The sequence below is a fragment of the Macaca mulatta genome, chromosome 4, assembly GCF_049350105.2.
Source record: "Macaca mulatta isolate MMU2019108-1 chromosome 4, T2T-MMU8v2.0, whole genome shotgun sequence".
NCBI classification, from domain to species: Eukaryota; Metazoa; Chordata; class Mammalia; order Primates; family Cercopithecidae; genus Macaca; species Macaca mulatta.
The window spans coordinates 150,160,686-150,180,475 of NC_133409.1; the positions used below are offsets into that span (position 1 = coordinate 150,160,686).

The 19,790-nt window shown below is 51.2% G+C and overlaps 2 protein-coding genes across 9 annotated transcripts in view; one reads left to right on the plus strand and one right to left on the minus strand.

Moving 5' to 3' along the window:
* PPT2 (palmitoyl-protein thioesterase 2) overlaps positions 1-11,962 on the minus strand; it is a 15,229-nt gene extending 3,267 nt beyond the window's left edge. The window contains exons 1-8 of one of the 7 annotated variants that reach the window (XM_028847694.2): positions 7,267-7,888; positions 6,657-6,937; positions 6,117-6,310; positions 5,712-5,865; positions 5,141-5,236; positions 4,948-5,055; positions 2,892-2,975; positions 2,688-2,772 (exon numbers count right to left, since the gene is read on the minus strand). In XM_028847694.2, the coding sequence (XP_028703527.2) occupies positions 2,688-2,772; positions 2,892-2,975; positions 4,948-5,055; positions 5,141-5,236; positions 5,712-5,865; positions 6,117-6,302 (713 nt within the window). In that variant the 5' untranslated portion in view covers positions 6,303-6,310; positions 6,657-6,937; positions 7,267-7,888. Of the gene's footprint in view, positions 1-2,687; positions 2,796-2,869; positions 2,976-4,947; positions 5,056-5,140; positions 5,237-5,711; positions 5,866-6,116; positions 6,311-6,504; positions 7,060-7,266; positions 7,889-11,769 lie in introns of those variants that run through there. The other 6 variants (XM_078000408.1, XM_015136044.3, XM_078000407.1 and 3 more) reach the window with 6 other exon arrangements.
* On the plus strand, positions 7,818-12,538 carry PRRT1 (proline rich transmembrane protein 1). 2 transcript variants are annotated; one of them, XM_077998938.1, is made up of 6 exons: positions 7,818-7,929; positions 8,746-8,826; positions 9,016-9,106; positions 10,332-10,547; positions 11,179-11,364; positions 11,502-12,538. In XM_077998938.1, the coding sequence occupies exons 2-6, from the start codon at positions 8,819-8,821 to the stop codon at positions 11,676-11,678; spliced, it is 678 nt and encodes a 225-aa protein (XP_077855064.1). In that variant the 5' UTR covers positions 7,818-7,929; positions 8,746-8,818; the 3' UTR covers positions 11,679-12,538.
* Positions 12,539-19,790: the final 7,252 nt, after the last annotated feature.

The following is a 19,790-nucleotide window of genomic DNA, read 5'->3' on the forward strand; positions in this document are numbered from 1 at the left end:
GACCGAGGTGGGCAGATCACCTGAGGTCAGCAGTTCGAGACCAGCCTGGCCAACATGGTAAAACCCCATCTCTACTAAAAATACAAAAATTAGCTGGGTGTGGTGGCGTATGCCTGTGATCCCAGCTACTCGGGAGGCTGAGGCACACTTGAACTTGGGAGACAGAGGTTGCAGTGAGCTGAGATCGCGCCACTGCACTCCAGCCTGGGAGACAGAGTGAGACTTTGTCTCAAGACAAAAAAAAAAAAGGCCGGGTGTGGTGGCTCATGCCTGTAATCCCAGCACTTTGGGAGGCCGAGGAGGGTGGATCACCTGAGGTCAGGAGTTTGAGACCAGCCTGGCCAACATGGAGAAATCCTGTCTCTACTAAAAATATAAAATTAGTTGGGCATGGTGGCGGGCACCTGTAATCCCAGCTACTCGGGAGGCTCAGGCAGGAGAATCACTTGAACCTGGGAGGTGGAGGTTGCAGTGGCCCGAGATTGTGCCATTGCACTCCAGCCTGGGCAACAAGAGCAAAACTCAGACTCAATAAAAAAAAAAAAGATACTAAAGAGACATGACAGGATCATGCAACTCAAGATCCTGATTAGGATCTTCCACTGGATATTTTTTTTTTCTATAAGGACAGTTGGAAAATTTTGAATAATCTGTGAGCGCATATTCAGGCAATTTGAATCTATGTTTATTTTTAAACACAACATTTAAATATATAAATGTATATATATTGAGAAAAAAAGATACTAATGTAAACATGACAAAATGTTAACATTTGAGAAATGTAGGTGAGGAGTATACATGTCTGCTTTTTGCTATTTTGGTAACTTTTTTTTTTTTTTTGAGACAGGGTCTTATTCTTGTCACCCAGGCTGGAGTGCAATGGCAAGATCTCGGCTCACTGCAGCCTTGACCTCCCAGGCTCAAGCGATTCTCGCACCTCAGGCTCCTGAGTAGCTGGGACTACAAAGGCACACCACCACGCCCAGCTAATTTTTGTATTTTAGGTAAAGACAGGGTTTTGCCATGTTGCCCAGGCTGGTCTCAAACCCCTGGGCTCACACCTTGGCCTCCCAAAGTGCTAGGATTACAGGTGCAAACTTCTCAAGTATGAAATTATTTCAAAACAAAAAGGTCTTAAAATCTCTCTTTTTTTTTTTTTTGAGATGGAGTCTTGCTTTGTCCCCCAGGCTGGAGTGCAGTGGCACCCTTTCGGCTCATTGTAACCTTCACCTCCCAGTTTCAAGCAATTCTCCTGCCTCAGCCTCCTGAGTAGCTGGAACTACGGGCATGCGCCACCATGCCCAGCTACTTTTTGTATTTTTAGTAGAGACGGGGCTTCTCCACATTGCCCAGCTGTTCTCAAACTCCTGACCTCAGGTGATCCACCCGCCTCGGCTTCCCAAAGTGCTGGGATTACAGGCGTGAGCCACCGCGCCCAGCCAGATGGAGTTAAAATCTTTTAATTAAAAAATATTGGCCGGGCGCGGTGGCTCACGCCTGTAATCCTAGCACTTTGGGAGGCCGAGGCGGGCGGATCACAAGGTCAGGAGATCGAGACCACGGTGAAACACCGTCTCTACTAAAAATACAAAAAATTAGCCGGGCGCGGTAGTGGGCGCCTGTAGTCCCAGCTACTCAGGAGGCTGAGGCAGGAGAATGGCGTGAATCCGGGAGGCGGAGCTTGCAGTGAGCCGAGATGGTGCCACTGCACTCCAGCCTGGGGGACACAGCGAGACTCCGTCTCAAAAAAAAAAAAAAAAAAAATATTGGCCGGGCAAGGCCGGGCATGGGGGCCATACTTTCTCCCTGGGGGGTTCTTCCACCCAGAGCACAACTCTCTCCTTCACTTCCTTCAGTCTCTAATTGAATGGCAACTCTTCCAGGAGGACTTCGACCACTATTGAAACTAGGCCCCAGTCATCCTCTAATCCTTTCCCCTGCCTTATTACCTGACATATATATTTGTATATATGTATCAGCTGTCTTACAAACTAGAATATAAGCTAGGTAACATTAGGGACTTCTCTTTTATTTACCACTGCATCCCCAGGGCCCAGAACAAGCCTGAGCCCATAATGTTGAATAAATATTTCTTGAGTGATTCAAGTAGCTCAGGTGACATTACAGATCACTCATGGTGACCTATAACACAGGAAAGCACAAAGTACCATGGAGTCATGGGTTTTTTTCTAAGGAATAGGATGGAGGGGACAAAGCTGGAGGCTGTTATAATAATAGTCCAGGTAAATAAAGAGGTGGTAGGAAATGTGATAAAATGGCATAGAACTATACACACACATTGAACCAATGTGAATTTCCTGGTTTTGATATTGTGCTATAATTACATAGGATGCAACCACTGGGGGAAGCTGGGTGAAGGGCCTCTCTATACTATCTTTGCAATTTCCTATGAATCTATAAGAATTTCAAAATTAAAAGCTTTTATAAAATGAGGAAGGGGGTGATAGGGATGGAGAGGAGAAGTGTCAGCAGGACTTAGTGACTGGTTTGATACAAGGGGTTGGGATATGACTCCCAGGTTTTGGTCTTGGGTGACATGATGAAATGGGGGGAGGCGCACTAACTGAACGGTGGAAGGAGCAGGCCAGTTTTAGGCATGAGATAAAGACTGACTGGGGTTGGGGGATGTCTTTAGCCAATCTTCAGGCCACACAATCCCTTATTACCTGGACTGCCAGGGAGTAATAACACCATCATCAGGGCCCCCAATCAGCACCAGGTGGCCCACACGAAGAAAGTTCTTCCGCCATACTGTAGGATGGGAAGAAGAGAGGCTGAATCAGCCACAGGGGTCAGGATAGGTTGGAGAGGGAGACATAGGGAGTCAAAGAAGCAGAAAAAGCAACACAGGTAGGAGCCCGAATTCTCACCTGTGGCATTGGGATGGTCTCTTTCCCCATTGATCAGGGCCAGGAAGCTGCTGGCATTGAGGTACAAGTCATCGTGGTGGGGATCTGGGTACAAAGGGCAGTTAGAAAAAGAAGTACAAAAAGGAAGCAAGACTGGTGGTGAAAAGCCCAATAAGGAAGCTGCAGCAATAGTCAAGGTGGATAGTAATAAAATAGTAGTGATAATATGGGCCAGGTGCAGTGGCTCACGCCTATAATCCCAGCACTTTGGGAGGTCGAGGCAGGTGGATCACTTCTTGAAGTCAGGAGTTCGAGACCAGCCTGCCCAACATGGCAAAACCCTGTCTCTACTAAAAATACAAAAGTTAGCCAGGCATGGTGGTCCATGCCTGTAATCCAAGCTACTCAGGAGGCTGAGGCACAAGAATCACTTGAACCCAGGAGGTGGAGGTTACAATGAGCTGAGATTGCACCACTGCACTCCATCCTGGGCAACACAGTGAGACTCCGTCTCAAAATAATAATAACAGTAGTGATAATAACTCTAAACATAGTAACAAGTACTTTTTTTTTTTTTTTTTTTGAGACAGAGTCTTGCTCTGTCGCCCAGGCTGGAGTGTAGTGGCACGGTCTCAGCTCACTACAAGCTCTGCCTCCTGGGTTCATGCCATTCTCCTGCCTCAGCCACCCAGGTAGCTGGGACTACAGGCGCCCACCACCACGCCCAGCTAATTTTTTGTATTTTGTTAGCCAGGATGGTCTCGATCTCCTGACCTCGTGATCTGCCCGCCTTGGCCTCCCGAAGTGCTGGGATTACAGGCGTGAGCCACCGCGCCCGGTCTCACTTTTCTTTTTTTGAGACGAAATCTCTGTCACCCAGGCTGAAGTGCAGTGGCACAATCTCCGCTCACTGCAACCTCTGCCTTCCAGGTTCAAGCAATTCTCCTAACTCAGCATCCCAAGTAGCTGGGATTACAAGCGTGTGCCCTCACCCAGCTAATTTTTTTGTATTTTTAGTAGAGATGGGGTTTCACCGTGTTGGCCAGGCTAGTCTTGAGCTCCTGACCTCAGGTGATCTGCCCACCTCCGCCTCCCAAGGTGCTGGGATTACAGGTGTGAGCCACCACACCTGGCAATAGCAAGTACTTTTATCTAGCATCTACTATATGAGCCAGGTGCTATTCAAAGTACATTGCATTCATTTATTGATTTAATCCTTACAACCACCTGGTGAAGTACATGCTATAATATTTTACAGATAAGGAAAATTGAGTAAGTAACAGAATGGTTAAGTAACTTGCCCAAAGTCACCCAATAGGGTCAAGATTCAAACCCAAGTATTCTGGTCCCATGGTCTGGTCTAGAGGTTGGCAAACTGTGACCAATGGGCCAAATCCAGCCCGCTACTTGTTTTTGTAAATGAAGTTTTATTGGAACACAGGAACATTCATTCACATATGGTACATGGCTGCTTTCACACTACAACAGCAGAATTGAGGAGTTGTGAAACAGACTCTATGTCCTACAAAGTCAAAAATATTTACTCTCTGGCCCTTTATAGACAAGGTTTGCTGACTCCCACAACAGACTAAACCTTCTAAGGCAATAAGGTGACACACTTAAAACATTCTGGGCCGGGTGCGATGGTTCACACCTGTAATCCCAGCACTCTGGGAGGCCGAGGCGAGTGGATCACCTGAGGTCAGGAGTTTGAGACCAGCCTGGCCAATATGGCAAAACCCCATCTCTACTTAAAATACAAAACTTAGCCGGGCGTGGTGGCGCCTGCCTGTAATCCCAGCAATAGCAAGTTGCTACTAGGGGAACTGAGGCAGGAGGATCGCTTGAACCTGGGAGGCGGAGGTTGCAGTGCGCCAAGATCGGCACTGCACTTCAGCCTGGGCAACACAGCAAGACTCCTTCTCAAAAAAAAAAAAAGAAAAAAGAAATTCTGAACAGATCCTGTTCAAATAGCTCAATAAATGTTATCTTTATTGTTATCACTGCTATTGGTTGTAGCAGAGGTGGAAGCAACTGACCTGATCCATGGAAGCCCCAGTTCAGCATCCCCACTCACCATGCCAGTAGTTGCAGATGGAGAATTCCTGGCCCCAGGGGCTATAGCAGATCCGATAGAGGTTAGACCGCATGGAGGTGGGGAACAGCCACTTCAAGTAGTCCGTGTCTGGCAAGAGAATGGCAGTTAAGTGACCATAAACCTCTGTTCCCCCAAAACTCAGGGCATTCTGTGGGGTCTAGTGCCCACTCACCTCCATACTGTCCCATCTGTGGAGAGGAGAGGGAGATGAAAGAATCCACATTGTGATCATCCATGACAGAAAGCAGAGCCCGGCACACAAGGCCCCCTGTAGGCAGAACACCACATTGGGCAGACACTTAAGGACAGCAAAGCCAGCAGCACCCCCCACCCCCACTGCCACACACACACACACACACATACTGTACATAAAGGAGACTGAGGCTTACGGAAGGCAGGCACACCCTGTGCCAAAATGTCACACATCATATAAGTGACTGAGCCCGAATTAGATGCTGGGCCTCCTGCCTCTCATTCTAAGATGTTTTTACCTGCCCCATTTGCCCTTATGTCCAAGAACCATGGGTAATAGGAAACAAAGGGGTAGCAGTGTAGGGAGCCTCCCTCCCATTCAAGACAGAGATGAGACCCAGGTGCTGAGGGAAGTCAGAAAGGAAGGGCTCAGGTACCAGGGTTGTGCCTGGAGCAATGTGGTTCAGAAAAAGGGACACTAGGAAGTGTCCCTCAGATAAGGATCAAGCCTCAGATAGGGCTTAGGAGTTAGGGGCAGGGGAGTCGCCTACCCTGCGAGTAGCAGATGAGATGCACCCCTTGAGGGGCCTTTGCCATGATGGGGACCACAGCCTCTCGGAACCCTTGCACCTGTTCCCACAGGGGTCGCAAGCTCTCTCTCCCATCGAAGAGATCGAGCACTGTCACCACAGTCCCGGGGTGTGTCTGTGGGAAGGGGGCAATGCAGCCACCGGGGATAGGCTAAGAAGCTCCCACACGCCACCCCTGGCCCGCATCCACAGGTCTATTGTACCCTGCTAGAACCAGGGATCCCGTCCCCCAACTCTCCCCCACGCCAGCACCAGCTCCCTGAGGAACTGGGCAGGCCCAGAGGGGTGGCTTTCAGTTCCCCGCTCTCCCTCCCCTGCCACAGTAGACGCCTCTAACGCCCTGCACCCAGGTGTCCCCTGCCAGACCTCATTGATGTATTCCAGCAGGTGGCGGAAGCTGTACGAGCTGTCGAAGAGCCCATGCACCACGATGACCGGCTTGTAGGACGCGCGGTGGGGCGCGGGGACTGCAAGCAGCAGCAGCGGCGGCAGGAAAGGTAACAGGAGTAGGACCCACGCCGCGGGGAGCCGCTGCCCCCAGAGCCCCAGCATGCTCCCGCCTGAGAAAAGGGTGATAAAGGCCTGTGAGGGAGATGGCAACACCCTCCTCCCTCGGAACAGACGCCTGGCAATCAAGCCACCTCCTCTCGGTCCCACACCAGGTCCCTCACCAGGTCCCTGTCACAAAATAGCCTACTTTTAACTTACTCCAGCCCTCTCCCTACAAACACACCCCCCTACCACGTTGACGCACCAACGCGCACCCGAAGTCCCGCCCCCAACTCAGCGTTCGGGGGACTTGTTCCCTAGGTTCAGGGATGAAAGCATCTTCCCAGCCATGAACAACGCGGAGTTCTGTAATACCCGAGCAGCAGCCCAGGCCCCTTGAAGCGTGCAAACTCCCACCTGGCCTGGGTCCGTAGGCCTCGCTCCACCCGCTGTTTACTTCTCCCAGGACTGGAACCCACGGGGGAGGGGGAAGGGTGAGGAAAGACAGCGCAGGGGAATGACGGATGGGAGGGGGAAGGACGGGCTGCTTGGGGTCGCGCAAATCCGTCACGTCCGGGGCTTTCTCTGGCAACCGCGCGAGCGTTCCCGGCTACACAGACCCAGTACCGGAGGGGCAATGGAATATTCCATTGCGCTCTTGGTGCTGGGGAGGAACTAGGCGGAGCGATCCATTTAGGCTGGTGGGGAGAGGAAAAAGCAGCAAACATATTCTGGGAATGGAAAGAAGGCCTCTCCAGGCTTCGTTGCCCCCAGCGACCCAAAGGTCCGATTTCCCCCGCCTTGATTCTCCCCACTTCCCAATACAGGCGTCTGGCTCGCAGCGGAACACGAAGTTTTCATTCCCCAAGGGGCGGCCGGGGGGTGGACCAGGGAAAGGTAGTCCTCTGCATTTTGCCGTGTGCTGGGTGAGTGGCAGGGTGGCCTGGAGGGCTGATGCCAGCCCGGGCTTGCCCCTCAATACCCACCCCCACCCCACCCTCCAGTCCGCCCCAGGTCAGCGACTTACAACTCTTCATTCTGAAGTGCGTGTAGTGCCCTTGTCTCCAGAGACGCGGAGAGTCCTCGAGGCCCCTTGAGCTAAGTGCAGCCTGGCCCAATTTCTCCTGCCCTACTCTACTCCCCTCCCTATAAGCGACCCACCCCCAAGGGGCGGAGGGCGCATAGGGATGCGCTGACTCATGCCCTTGTAATTTCGACCAGTCTTTCAACCTGAGCGACCCCCACAATGTGGTTCTCTGAGTTATCTCTGGGTGGCTCCCTACCGAGACCCTCAGGCGTCCCACCTCTCCGCCTATAATCCCTACCCGACACCCTAGTGCCTCAGGGCTTTTACTTGTTAGGGTTTTTACTTAGCATTTAAAGACGTTTCTCTAGAGAGAAGGATTTCTCAGCATGTCTGAACCCCTCTCTCTGTTGACAAGGTCATTGCTTGGTCTAAATTTGTCTCAGTCAAACCATTTTGCTCTCGGAGTGGTGTAGAGTGACGATGGGGTGGCGGTAAGGGGTTGAGGGCTCACGCGAACGCCTAGTGACCAGAACGACTGGTGTGAAGCCGTGATCTGACTCTCTGGAGCCTGAGACTGGTTTCAGCGAGAGCCTCTGTACTGCTCTGTAGTCTCCGCTAGGACACGGACGAAAAGGGACGCAGCTGGGAGAGCGACTGCCCCAGGTGGGGGCTGAGGGGGTGTAAAGGAAGAATAATGATTATCTGGCTGTGTTTTTGTTTAAAAAAAAAAAAGAAAAAAAAAAACTGGTGTAAATCTCCATAGACTTCCTATCCTTGCTCCCTTCACCCACCCACGCGTTCCCAAGATGCAATAAGCAAATAAAAAGACTAATAACGCTGTACCGCAGGTCGACTCAGGAGGTGGAGATGCGTCTTGGTGGGAGGTGGTTGGTGGGAGTAGGGGGGTTTAGGGAATGGATCTGAACATTGACCGGCCCAGAGACTCTAAGCAGCCTCTTTAAAAGCAAAGGGAAAGTGGGGAAACCAGCACACATTACCAACAGAGCTGCCAGAAATGAGCAGTTAAGTCATACTCCCTACCCCCTCCAAAAGAGCTTCAGCTCCTTAGTCCTGGATGAAGAAGGTATGTATGCACACCGCCCAAACTCTCTCTCCCTTTTCCCCCCAAGGCCCAGCTCCCCCCGAATTACAGACCTGGGCCTCCCTCTTTACTGCTAGGTTGGCAAGTTCACCATATCCTGGGAACTTTTCAGACCATCGCAGTTCTGAACTCTGCACAATTCTCTCTCACACACAAGTATTTATCTCTTCTAAATAGGGGGAAACTGGGGCCAAGGATTTGAGAGAAGACCCTGGCACCTTGCAGGGAGCTAAGACGGGGAGACAACGTGCCCCTGGAGGCACCTGGGTCATTAACTCCACTGAGAACCTGTTCACTTCCTCCCACAAAATAATCACTAAGTGAGTCTTGGAGGGGGAGACTCCAGAGAGTTCTCTCTCCCTCCTTCCTTTCCTTAGTCCCACCCGCCTCGCCTGGTCTAGCCTCCGTGTTTCCATGACAACTCCAAAGGAGCCCAAACTGGGGGCTTGAATGCCAGGGTGAGAGGAGAAGAGAGGTGGTCCGAGAGCAGAGAGACCAAGTGGGAAACGTCTGAAGCGCTCCCCCTCCCTCGCCTCGGTCCCTTTAAGCTCCCCCCCTCCCCGCTCTCCCTCCGCCCGCCCCCCCCCGCCCCCCCGCCGCTGCCTTCATCTCTCCATCTCTGCGCTGCTGCCGGCTGCGCCATCCAGCACCCAGACTCCAGCACCGGCCAGGGACCCCCACTCCGGCTGCAGGGACCCTGTCCCAGCGAGACCGCAGGCATGTCATCCGAAAAGTCAGGTAAAAACAATAACAAAACCTCCCACCCCCTCCACTGTCTCCAGACTCTCCTTCCCCCTTGCCCCAACCCCCTCCCTTACCCTCCTTAGCTGTAGTTCTATTTCATTTCCCTTCTCTCCAGCTCTCAACACTCCCCCAGTCCCCCTCCTCTTTCTGTCTCCCCCTTTCTCTTCCTTTCCTCTTTCCAGTCGCAGCCTCTGACCCTTGCCAACAACATGGGCAGGGGGGTAGGTTGAGAGGGTGAAGAAGGTACAGCCAGGTTCTGCAGGGATGGCATCGTTGGGAGTGACAGATGGACAGTCACTGGCTGGCATGGAGACATCCTGTGAAGAAATATGGAGACATGACCAGATGGGGGTTGTCAAGGGAGCAAAATCCAGAGGGCTTTTCTTAATCCTTCCTAAAAGAGGTCCTGAGATTCTCATAGAGGTTGGGGCACTCCTCCCCCCACTGAAGGAATAGCAGAGGGGAACACATGTCATCCCACATGTGTTTATACAACTGTTGAATTGAGCACATATTAACACAGGGTTGCATGTCTACACATACGCACACACAGAACTAGCTCGGATAGGCCAGCCCAAAGGCAGCTATAGCAAAGGAGAGGGGATTGGGTCTCGCAGGTGAGAGCTGGGTGCATGGTGATGAAAAAGACACAAAAGAAGCAGACGAGAGTTGTGACCTCAAAACTAGATTGGAAGGAAGAAGGAGCGGGGGCAGATGGCCTAGATACAGCCCCTCTCTTGCCCCTCAAATTAGAGATGGTTTCTCACCTGTCTCTCTCTATGTGTATCTCCCATTATCTTTCTCCATCCCTGACCGGCTGTGTTTCCCCTTACCCCTTCTCAACTCATCACTGTGTCATCTTTCCCCTTATCCTCTCCTCCACTCACCTCCCCCAGGACTCCCAGACTCAGTCCCTCACACTTCTCCACCGCCCTACAATGCCCCTCAGCCTCCAGCCGAACCCCCAGCCCCACCGCCACAGGCAGCCCCTTCCTCGCACCATCACCACCACCACCACTACCATCAGTCTGGCACCGCCACCCTCCCGCGCTTAGGGGCAGGGGGCCTGGCATCTTCCGCGGCCACCGCTCAGCGCGGTCCCTCCTCCTCCGCCACGCTGCCGAGACCCCCCCACCACGCCCCTCCCGGCCCTGCTGCCGGGGCACCCCCACCCGGCTGCGCTACCTTGCCCCGCATGCCACCCGACCCTTACCTGCAGGAGACTCGCTTCGAGGGCCCACTTCCCCCGCCGCCGCCCGCTGCCGCCGCCCCGCCCCCGCCGGCGCCAGCCCAGACTGCCCAGGCCCCTGGCTTCGTGGTGCCCACGCACGCGGGAACTGTGGGCACGCTGCCGCTGGGGGGCTACGTAGCACCCGGATACCCCCTGCAGCTGCAGCCCTGCACTGCTTACGTGCCGGTCTACCCGGTGGGCACGGTGAGTGCCGGGCAGACAGGGACATGGGAAAGAGGGGGGCGCGCAGGACTTGAAATTGGGGGTACGCAGGGGGCTGGTAGGATAGAGGAACAAGGGCAGGAAATAGGTAATGTTCCCGGCACAAGCCCTAAAAAGAAGGGAGCCTGAGACAGGAGGGACTAGGGAGACATCCGGGAGTAGGAGTCTACTGGGGCCCAAAGTCAGGGCCTGGGAGGGGGATCGGAGCCTAGAGGTTCAGAGGAGGTCTGAAAGTAGGAAACCGCCTGGCGGGGGTAAAATGGAAGCTGGGAACCAAGAGGGATGTGGGAGAAGCGTGGGACTAAGTGGGTAGGGGACGCCTGGTAGGTGTCTGGAGGGAAGAAACAAGGTCTGATGTGAGGCCAGGACAGCCCCAGTGGGACCATACCTTGCGGGAGAGAATGTAGAAAGCCCAAGAATATGGTGATTAATGAAGCAAGGAAGGGAGGAGAGGGGCTTAGGTGGAATTTATGGGTGTTCTGGAAGGGTAGTGGGTGCTTTGAGAAGCCATAGGAAAAATTGTGCTTTTAAAGCCACTTTGCCAGCCGCCCAACGCTGGTAGGCTGGGAGAGGGTCGGAGTGATGCCCCTTACCCCCAACTTTCCTTCCACAGCCATATGCAGGCGGGACCCCAGGGGGGACAGGCGTGACCTCCACTCTCCCCCCGCCGCCCCAGGGCCCAGGGCTGGCCCTGCTGGAGCCGAGGCGCCCGCCACACGACTACATGCCCATCGCGGTGCTGACCACCATCTGTTGCTTCTGGCCTACTGGCATCATTGCCATCTTCAAGGCAGTGCAGGTAAGGGGCAGGGGTATACTCGGTTTGGGGACGGGGGCAGGGAGTTCTGGGCGTTCTGGGGCCATCTCAGAGAAAGGCTGAGACGTTCGAACGAGGCTGCAGCTCTTTGACCTCCTTCCCCCACCCCTCCCCCGTAGGTGCGCACGGCCTTGGCCCGCGGAGACATGGTGTCGGCCGAGATCGCTTCACGCGAGGCCCGGAACTTCTCCTTCATCTCCCTGGCCGTGGGCATCGCGGCTATGGTGCTCTGTACCATCCTCACCGTAGTCATCATCATCGCCGCGCAGCACCACGAGAACTACTGGGATCCCTAAAAACGCCCCCGGTCCGGCCCCACTCTGCGCCCCTCGACCTCCCAGGCTCTTTCTGCAGTCATACCGCGGACCCAATGGGCGCCCTGCACACCTGCTTCTGGGGCCGTCAGACTTGGATACATCGTAAACTCCGCCTCCACGGAACGTCTCGCCTTGCGAGCAAGCTCCGAATCCAGTTCCTCAGGAACCCCTCCAAAACCCACAGTCCCAGGGACGCCGCTTTCCGGGATTCCGGCCAAACGCCGGACCCTCAGTCGCTCCAGGTCCCCTCACCCTCAAAGTGTAGCGCCCCCAGCCGAGCAACCTCGGTTTTGTCCCTAAAACCCAGCCTCCTCTATAAGCTCCGCCCCAACTCAGACAAAACCCCGCCTCCAGGTCGGCAGGCTCCGCCTTCTTTTCTTCTCCGCGGGGTGATTCAGTCCAGTGATTGGGTTTGTGGCTCCAGGCCTCGCTCACAGACGGACAGACTCCTCCCTTTCTTACTGCAAAAGGACCGAGCCCTGGGGTAGTAGCGCCCCCACACTGCGGTTTTTTCCAAGTACATTTTCGTCCCTCCACCCAGGTCTCTGCCTATTTTCTTGCTAATCCCAGAACCTTTCCTTTTGTTTTTTTTTTAAGGACATTTGGGAAGTTCCTGGTGTAGGATCCTTCTCCCTGGGATAAGAAACCTGCCTGTAAACGCTCTGTAAATACTCTCTTCCACCCATCCCAGCCCCTGGGCAGCCGGGCAGAAGGGAATCCAGGCTATGGGACCTCCCAAGTCCCCGCTCCCTGCTCCCCTCGGCGGCCCCCGCCTTGTTCTGATCTGTGTGTGAGTGTGTGTGAACTTCTGAAAGACAATATTAAAGAGACTTAGTTGATTTATTGCCCGCAATTCCAAAGACTGCGGCCCCGCAAAGACCCTCCCCGCTTTTGGTTCCCCCTTTCACTTCCCTTCCTCTCCTCTTCCAGGGGAAAAAAAAAGAAAACCCGACAGAGACTAACGTGAGGGAGACAGATTCCCAGATCGCCAGAGAGACATATGAATATGGGGGATGGAGGGGAGCTCCCTGGGAACCCACCAGGGAAGACCTTAGGGTCCATTCTCAGTAAGGCTTTATTTTCTCAGTGAGGCTTTATTTCCCCAGTACCCCTTTTCCATTCCCTGCTATCCCCAGAACTCCAGGAAGGCAAGATGACAGAGAGGGCAGACCATGGTGAAGAAGATGGTCAAGGATAGAGTGATGGGGGCCAGGAAAAGATGCCAGCTGCCCATAGCTGTTCCTGACTGTGGGCTGGAGGGTGGCAGACAACTTGGATTAGAGCCCCACATGCTGGACTGTAGGGGGTATAGGAAAGGCAAAGAGAGCAGATTGCTGTGGGAGCACAGGGAGGAGGTCAATGGCCTCTCAAGTCTCCCTGGGACTAGTTGCCTTCTCCTACCCTGAGATCAACCAAGAGGCCTCTTTTGTGAGGGGAGTGGTGATTAAGGTATGGCGCCAGCAGTGGGCTTGGGTCTTTGGTTGTACACCCACAGGACAGGGTCCTATCCTGAATTTATGCATGTATGCAACATGCAGACTCCATGCTGGATGCTGATTGAGATGTCCATCCAGACAGCAGGTGTGACCCCTGACCTCATGGAGCTTACAATCTAGAAGGTTAGCTATGCACTGAGATAGGAGACGTGATAGGAGATGTGGGAGGAGGGTAGGGTGAGGCATGAATATCATGGGTTCTCCCTTGGATGTTTTGGATTTAATGTGTGTACCTTACCAAACTTCTTGAAAAACAGAATTCGTGGCTGGGTGCGGTGGCTAACACCTGTAATCCCAGCACTTTGGGAGGCCGAGGCAGGTGGATCACTTGAGGTCAGGAGTTCGAGACCAGCCTGGCCAACATGGTGAAACCCTGTCTCTACTAAAAATAAAAAATTAGCCGGGCGTGGTGACGGGCACCTGCAGTCCCAGCTACTTGGAAGGCTGAGGCAGGAGAATCGTTTGAATTCGGGAGGCAGAGGTTGCAGTGAGCCGAGATTACGCCATTGCACTCCAGTCTGGGCAACAAGAGTGAAATTCCATCCCAAAAAGCTGGGGGCGGGGGGGGCCAGGAATATTGCTATCAGAGATATGTCTGTATATGTCTCTTTTTCATATCCACTATTTCTTGACTTACTGAAATATGCATCCACACCCTATTCTCTTGAAATCTCTCTCTCAAATGGCAACCAATTACCCAGATCCCAAATCAATGGCATTTTCACAGTACTCTGCCTCTCTAAACCCTCCCGTTTGTCCCTTTACCCTGAATTCCCCACACACCCAGGTTCAGAAACATATGACCTCCCTTCACCCCACCTCCACACAGACCTCTAACCATTCCGCCTCTACCTTCCCTCCCTGCTTTTTCTCCTCCCTTCAGCTAAGTGTCCATCTCTGATTTTTTTCCCTTCTCTGAGACTTTCCTTTGAAAAGCTCATTCACTCGACTCAGCTGATCAAATGCTTTTCCAACCTGTATTTTACATGCAGACGTTCTTTCCAGTGCCTGCAGATCATAGCTACATGGACGATGCTTGTTGGTCCTCTAAAATCAACACATTCCAAAACGAACTGATGAAATGCCACAGAAAACCTGCTTCCCTGTCTCTCTTAGTAGACCGTTTTCCCAATCACTCTTCCTTATCTGGAAATTTGCTGCCTCCTCCCTCTCCCTCCTGCCTTATTTTTGGTGTGCTCTCAAGCCCAGTCAGTTATGCCACCACAATGTCTTTTGAATCTGTAATTTTTCCCCAGCCCTTGCTGGAAAAATTACCTCGTTAGGATTATTGCATCAGCTTTCCCAACAGGTCTCTCTACTTCCTACCTCTCCCTACCTCAAGTCTCCCTCCACACTATTGTCAGATCAGCCTCCCTAAACACACTTATGTAACTCCACTGCTCAAAAGCCCTTCAGGGTTCCCTATTGCCTACTCAATTATTTACAAAATTTTAATCTGGCCTTTAACAGCTTCCATAATTTAAAATTGTCCAGCTTCTCTGCTCATTCTAATTTCTAACCATACTGAATTACTCATCATTCCCACCTCCAGGTATTTGCCCAGCTGTTCCCAAATCTTAGACCTCCTTCCCAAAACTCTGCCTATTATAAACCAAATTGTTTGCAGCTTGTCACAAGTTTCAGAGGCTTTAGACCACATCTAGGCTCTTGCTCATGATGTTCTCCACCTCCTCACATCTGCCTGTCTACTTGGTCAAATTTTATCTATAATATATTTCAAGGCCCGGATCAATTCATCCCTCACTGTAGCAAAAAGGCGTCTCTCTTTCCTCTTGGCTAGATTAAAGTAGTGGGTTTCCAAACAGAGCTTCATGCATTCCTTGGAGCAATGGTTCTTACCCCAGGTTACACATTAGAATCCACTGGGCAGCACTGAAATATCTGAAAGCCCATGTCGCATCCTAAAACAATTAAATCAGAATCTCTGGGCCCAGTGCAAGTGGCTCACACCTGTAATCTCAGCACTCTGGGAAGTCGAGGCAGGAGGATCGTTTGAGCCCAGGAGTTCGAGACTAGCCTGGACAATATGGTGAGACCCCATCTCTACAAAAAAGTTTAAAAATTAGCCTAGGCCGGGCGCGGTGGCTCACACGTATAATCTCAGCACTTTGGGAGGCTGAGGTGAGTGGATCAACTGAGGTCAGGCGTTCAAGACCAGCCTGGCCAACATGGTGAAACCCCGTCTCCACTAAAACTACAAAAATCAGCCAGGTGTGGTGGCATGTGCCTGTAATCCCAGCTATTCAGGAGGCTGAGGCAGGAGAATCACTTGAACCTATGAGGCAGAGGTTGCAGTGAGCCCAGATCGCACCACTGCACTCCAGCCTGCGTGACAGAGAGGCACTCGATCTCAAAAAAAAAAAAAAAAAAATTATCCAAGTCCCATGGCTCGCCTGTAGTCTTAGCTACTTGGGAGGGTGAGGCAGGAGGATTGCTTGGGCCTGCGGGGCAGAGGCTGCAGTGATCACACCACTGTGTCTAGCCCGGCAACAGAGTGAGATCCTATCTCAAAAACAAACAAAAAAGAATCTCTGGGGGTGGAACTCAGGCATCAGTATTTAAGACATGACCAGGTGATTCCAAAGGGCAGCCAAGGTTGGGAATCACAGGTTTACAGGCACTTTAAGGACCACCCAGGGAGAGTGGAAAGGCCAAAAAATGACTTCAATCCAAGCAATTTTCTTTAGGAGAAAAGTATCTAGATCTAAGATTCATGTTATCTGCATATTTTCTCATCTCTTCCCACCTGATATCTGGACCTATACAGTTTACCTTGTGAGCTACTTGAAGGCAGGAGTCAAATCTGGCTTATCTCTGTTTTTCCCATCCTCATCAGATAAAACCTCTTCTACCAATCTTTGAACTCAATTGAATTGAAAGGAATTAGGCAGAGAGAGAGATGAATAAAAAATGACTTAGCTTTCTTTTGCTTTTCCTTAGGAATGTTTGTTTCTTAATCTCAGATCTCTCAACCTCACCCAACTCTTCCCTCAAGAGGAAATAAAATGTTACAGTGTGATCCTCTTCCTACTGACTCACCTCCCTCTGCAGGTGATACCCTTGGCTCTGGCAGCTCTATTGACAGAGACTCCATCCTCTAGGAGAGGCTCTGCCTTCCTATAACATCTGTATGGGTGCTCTCATTCCCCCATGATTAGATTCTGGGTCATCATTCCCCTCAACAATGGAAGATTCAGCACCTGATCACTCTACTTCCACCTCATTTCATTTTCTTATTTTTATTATTTATTTATTTATTTATTTTTGAGACAGAATTTTTGTTCTTGTTGCCCAGGCTGGAGTGCAGTGGCGCAATCTCGGCTCACTGCAAGCTCCGCCTCCTGGGTTCAATTGATTCTCCTGCCTCAGCCTTAGTAGCTAGGATTACAGGCGCCCGCCACCACACCCAGCTCATTTTTGTATTTTGAGGAGAGACATGGTTTCACCACGTTGGCCAGGCGGGTTATGAACTCCTGATCTTTGGCCTCCCAAAGTGCTGGGATTACACGCGTGAGCCATCGAGCCCAGCCTCTTTTTCTTTTTTTCTTTTTTCTTCTGAGGCAGGGTCTCGCTCTGTCACCCAGGCTGGAGTGCAGCGGCAAGATCATAGCTCACTGAGCTTCGATCTCCCAGGCTCAAGTGATCCTCCCGGCTAATTTTTTTGATTTTTATTTTGTATTTTTTTGAGACGGTGTTTCTCTCTGTCACCCAGACTGGAGTGCAGTGGCACAATCTCAGCTCACTGCAACCTCTGCCTCCTGGATTCAAGCAATTCTCTGCCTCAGCCTCCAAGCAGCTGGGATTACAGGTGCCTGCCACCATGCCCAGATAAATTTTTTTTTTTTGAGACAGAGCGTTGCTCTGTCGCCTAGGCTGGAGTGCAGTGGTGCGATCTCGGCTGACTGCAAGCTCTGCCTCCTGGGTTCATGCCATTCTCCCACCTCCAGCCTCAGCCTCCCAAGTAGCTAGGACTACAAGCTCCCGCCACCACGCCCAGCTAATTTTGTTTTTGTATTTTTAGTAGAGACGGGGTTTCACCGTGTTAGCCAGGATGGTCTCAATATCCTGACCTGGTGATCCGCCTGCCTCAGCCTCCCAAAGTGCTGGGATTATAGGTGTGAGCCACCGCCCTGGCCTGTTTTTTTTGTTTATTTGTTTTTGTTTTTTTTTTGAGACGGAATTTTGCTCTTGTTGCCCAAGCTGGAGTGCAATGGTGCCATCTCAGCTCACTGCAACCTAGGTTCAACCTTGAACCTCCCAGGTTCAAGCAATTCTCCTGCCTCAGCCTCCTTAGTAGCTGGGATTACAGGCGTGTGCCACCATGCCCGGCTAATTTTTTGTATTTTTAGTAGAAATTGGGTTTCACCACGTTGGCCAGGCTGGTCTCGAACTCCTGACCTCATGATCCACCTGCCTCGGCCTCCCAAAGTGCTGGAATTACAGGCATGAGCCACTGGGCCTGGCCTCTGGCCTTTGATTTTTAATAGAGACGAGGTCCCACTATGTTGCCCAGGCCGGTCTCAAACTCCTGAATTCACACAATCGACCTGCTTCAGCCTCGTAAAGTGCTGGGATTATAGGCGTGAGCTACAGTGCCTGGCCCCGTTTTATTATTTTTATGTTTTCAATGTTCATGCAGATTCTCTAGTACCCTGCCCTTCTCTTGCAGTGATTTATTTCTCCCTGCTTCCCTCTCTCCCCATGCCATACCTTCAACTTGGTTGCCACCAATACCTGCTGCCCTTCTAAAATCTCATCCCCAGTCTTTTCATGTTGCTCCCCCGTACCCCTATCCCAAAAATTCTTCAACCCGCTCTGGGCCTCCCATCCACTGACTCTATTACTTTTTATTGTTGTTTGATCTCAATTTTTCACTTCCTCATTACCCAGTTTAGATTCCAAGGTTCAACACGGTAATCGCCTCTCAGCCCTCACCCTGCACTCTTGGCCTCCCTTCCTCTGACACATTTTATCCCTGGTCAAATCCCACTCTGCCTGCTCCACACCTGCATTCAGCAGCTGGGGAGAAACACACTGTTATACTGACTGGTCTTGCTTCCTGCGGGCCCTCAGTGTGGCATATCAGCTCGCCTTTCCCTACTCGGTTCACATTCCCCAAATCTGAGACCACAACTTCACAAGATGATGACCTTTCTTCCTATTTCAGTGAGAAAACAGAAACTTTCAGAAAGGAACTTCCTCACGGTCCCATCCCAAATTCACCAGTCTACATGCAACTCTACTGCAGAGAAGCTGTGCTCCCACCTGCCACCTCATCTGTACCCCAGGATCCTGTTCCCTCTCACCTGCTCAGAGATGTTACTCTGAAATTATCCCCTATCTCTCTCTCTCGCTTAATCAGTTTACCCCTCTTTACTGCAACACTCCCATCATTATACAAACATGCTATAATATACTTCATCTCTGAAAAGAAAGAAAAAAACTCTTTCGCTACTCACCTATGTAGTAAAAGCACAATATTCAGAGAATAGTGCTTACCCTTTGGCAGAAAAGAAATCTGGAAAGGGAAATTCAGGGAGCCTCAACTATACTGGGGAAGATTTTACTTCTTGTTTTTTGCTTTTTTTTTTTTTTTTTTTTTGAGATAGAGTCTCGCTTTGTCGCCCAGGCTGGAGTGTAGTGGCACAGTCTCAGCTCACTGCAACCTCCAAGTTCAAGCAATTCTCCTGCCTCAGCCTCCCAAGTAGCTGGGATTATAGGCATGCACCACCACACCTGGCTAATGTTTTAGTAGAGACAGGATTTCGCCATGTTAGACAGGCTGGTCTCCAACTCCTGACCTTAGGTGATCCACCCAACTGGGCCTCCCAAAGTGCTGGGATTACAGGTGTGAGCCACCTCGCCCTGCTGGGAAGATTTTACTTCTTAAGCTGCCTGCTGTTCACATAATTATGCTTTGTAATACATATATATTTGTGCATATAAATTATAATTTTACATGTATAAAATAATGCATTCATTTTTAAATTTAAAAACTCTCCCCTGACCCAGCTCACTCCCTCAGTGTTCCGCTTCTCTCTCCACTTAACAAAACTTCTCACTGCCTCCACTTTCTCACATCTCATTCACTCTTGAATTTCCCTCAATCAGGCTCTCATCCCCACCACTCTACTTAAACCACATGTCAGAGTCACAAATGACCTCCAAGTTTCTAAACCCAATGGTTGAGGGTCAGTTTGTGGCAGGCACAATTCTCCCTGACAGTCACACAGACAGGCCTGCATAGCACCCCAGTTACACAGATAAATTTCCACAGCATTGCCTTAACATTGAGCAAATAGTTAAACCTAGGGAAATCGGTGCCCAAACATCAAAGCTAGAAATGAAACACATGGTCAGTAGGAGGCTTGCTATGGGCTTTTCCCTTGTTAGAGCAAGTCAAAATAGTAGAGACAGTCTTACATTCCTAGTGCCAGGACCTGTCTCGGGTCGATGATATCTGAGACAAGTCAAGGTAACAGAGGCAGCTGTTTGAATAGATTCATTGGAGAATCTAAGGCAGCTCTCCGCACCAAGCTGTAAAGGAGATAAGATAGAAATAATCACTCCAGTA

Excerpts from the sequence above, each read along its gene's own strand:
- PRRT1 (XM_077998938.1), top strand. Across the intron at positions 9,107-10,331 it reads CATGTCATCCGAAAAGTCAG|GAGACTCGCTTCGAGGGCCC; the intron begins GTAAAAACAATA and ends CCTTACCTGCAG. Across the intron at positions 11,365-11,501 it reads CCATCTTCAAGGCAGTGCAG|GTGCGCACGGCCTTGGCCCG; the intron begins GTAAGGGGCAGG and ends CCTCCCCCGTAG.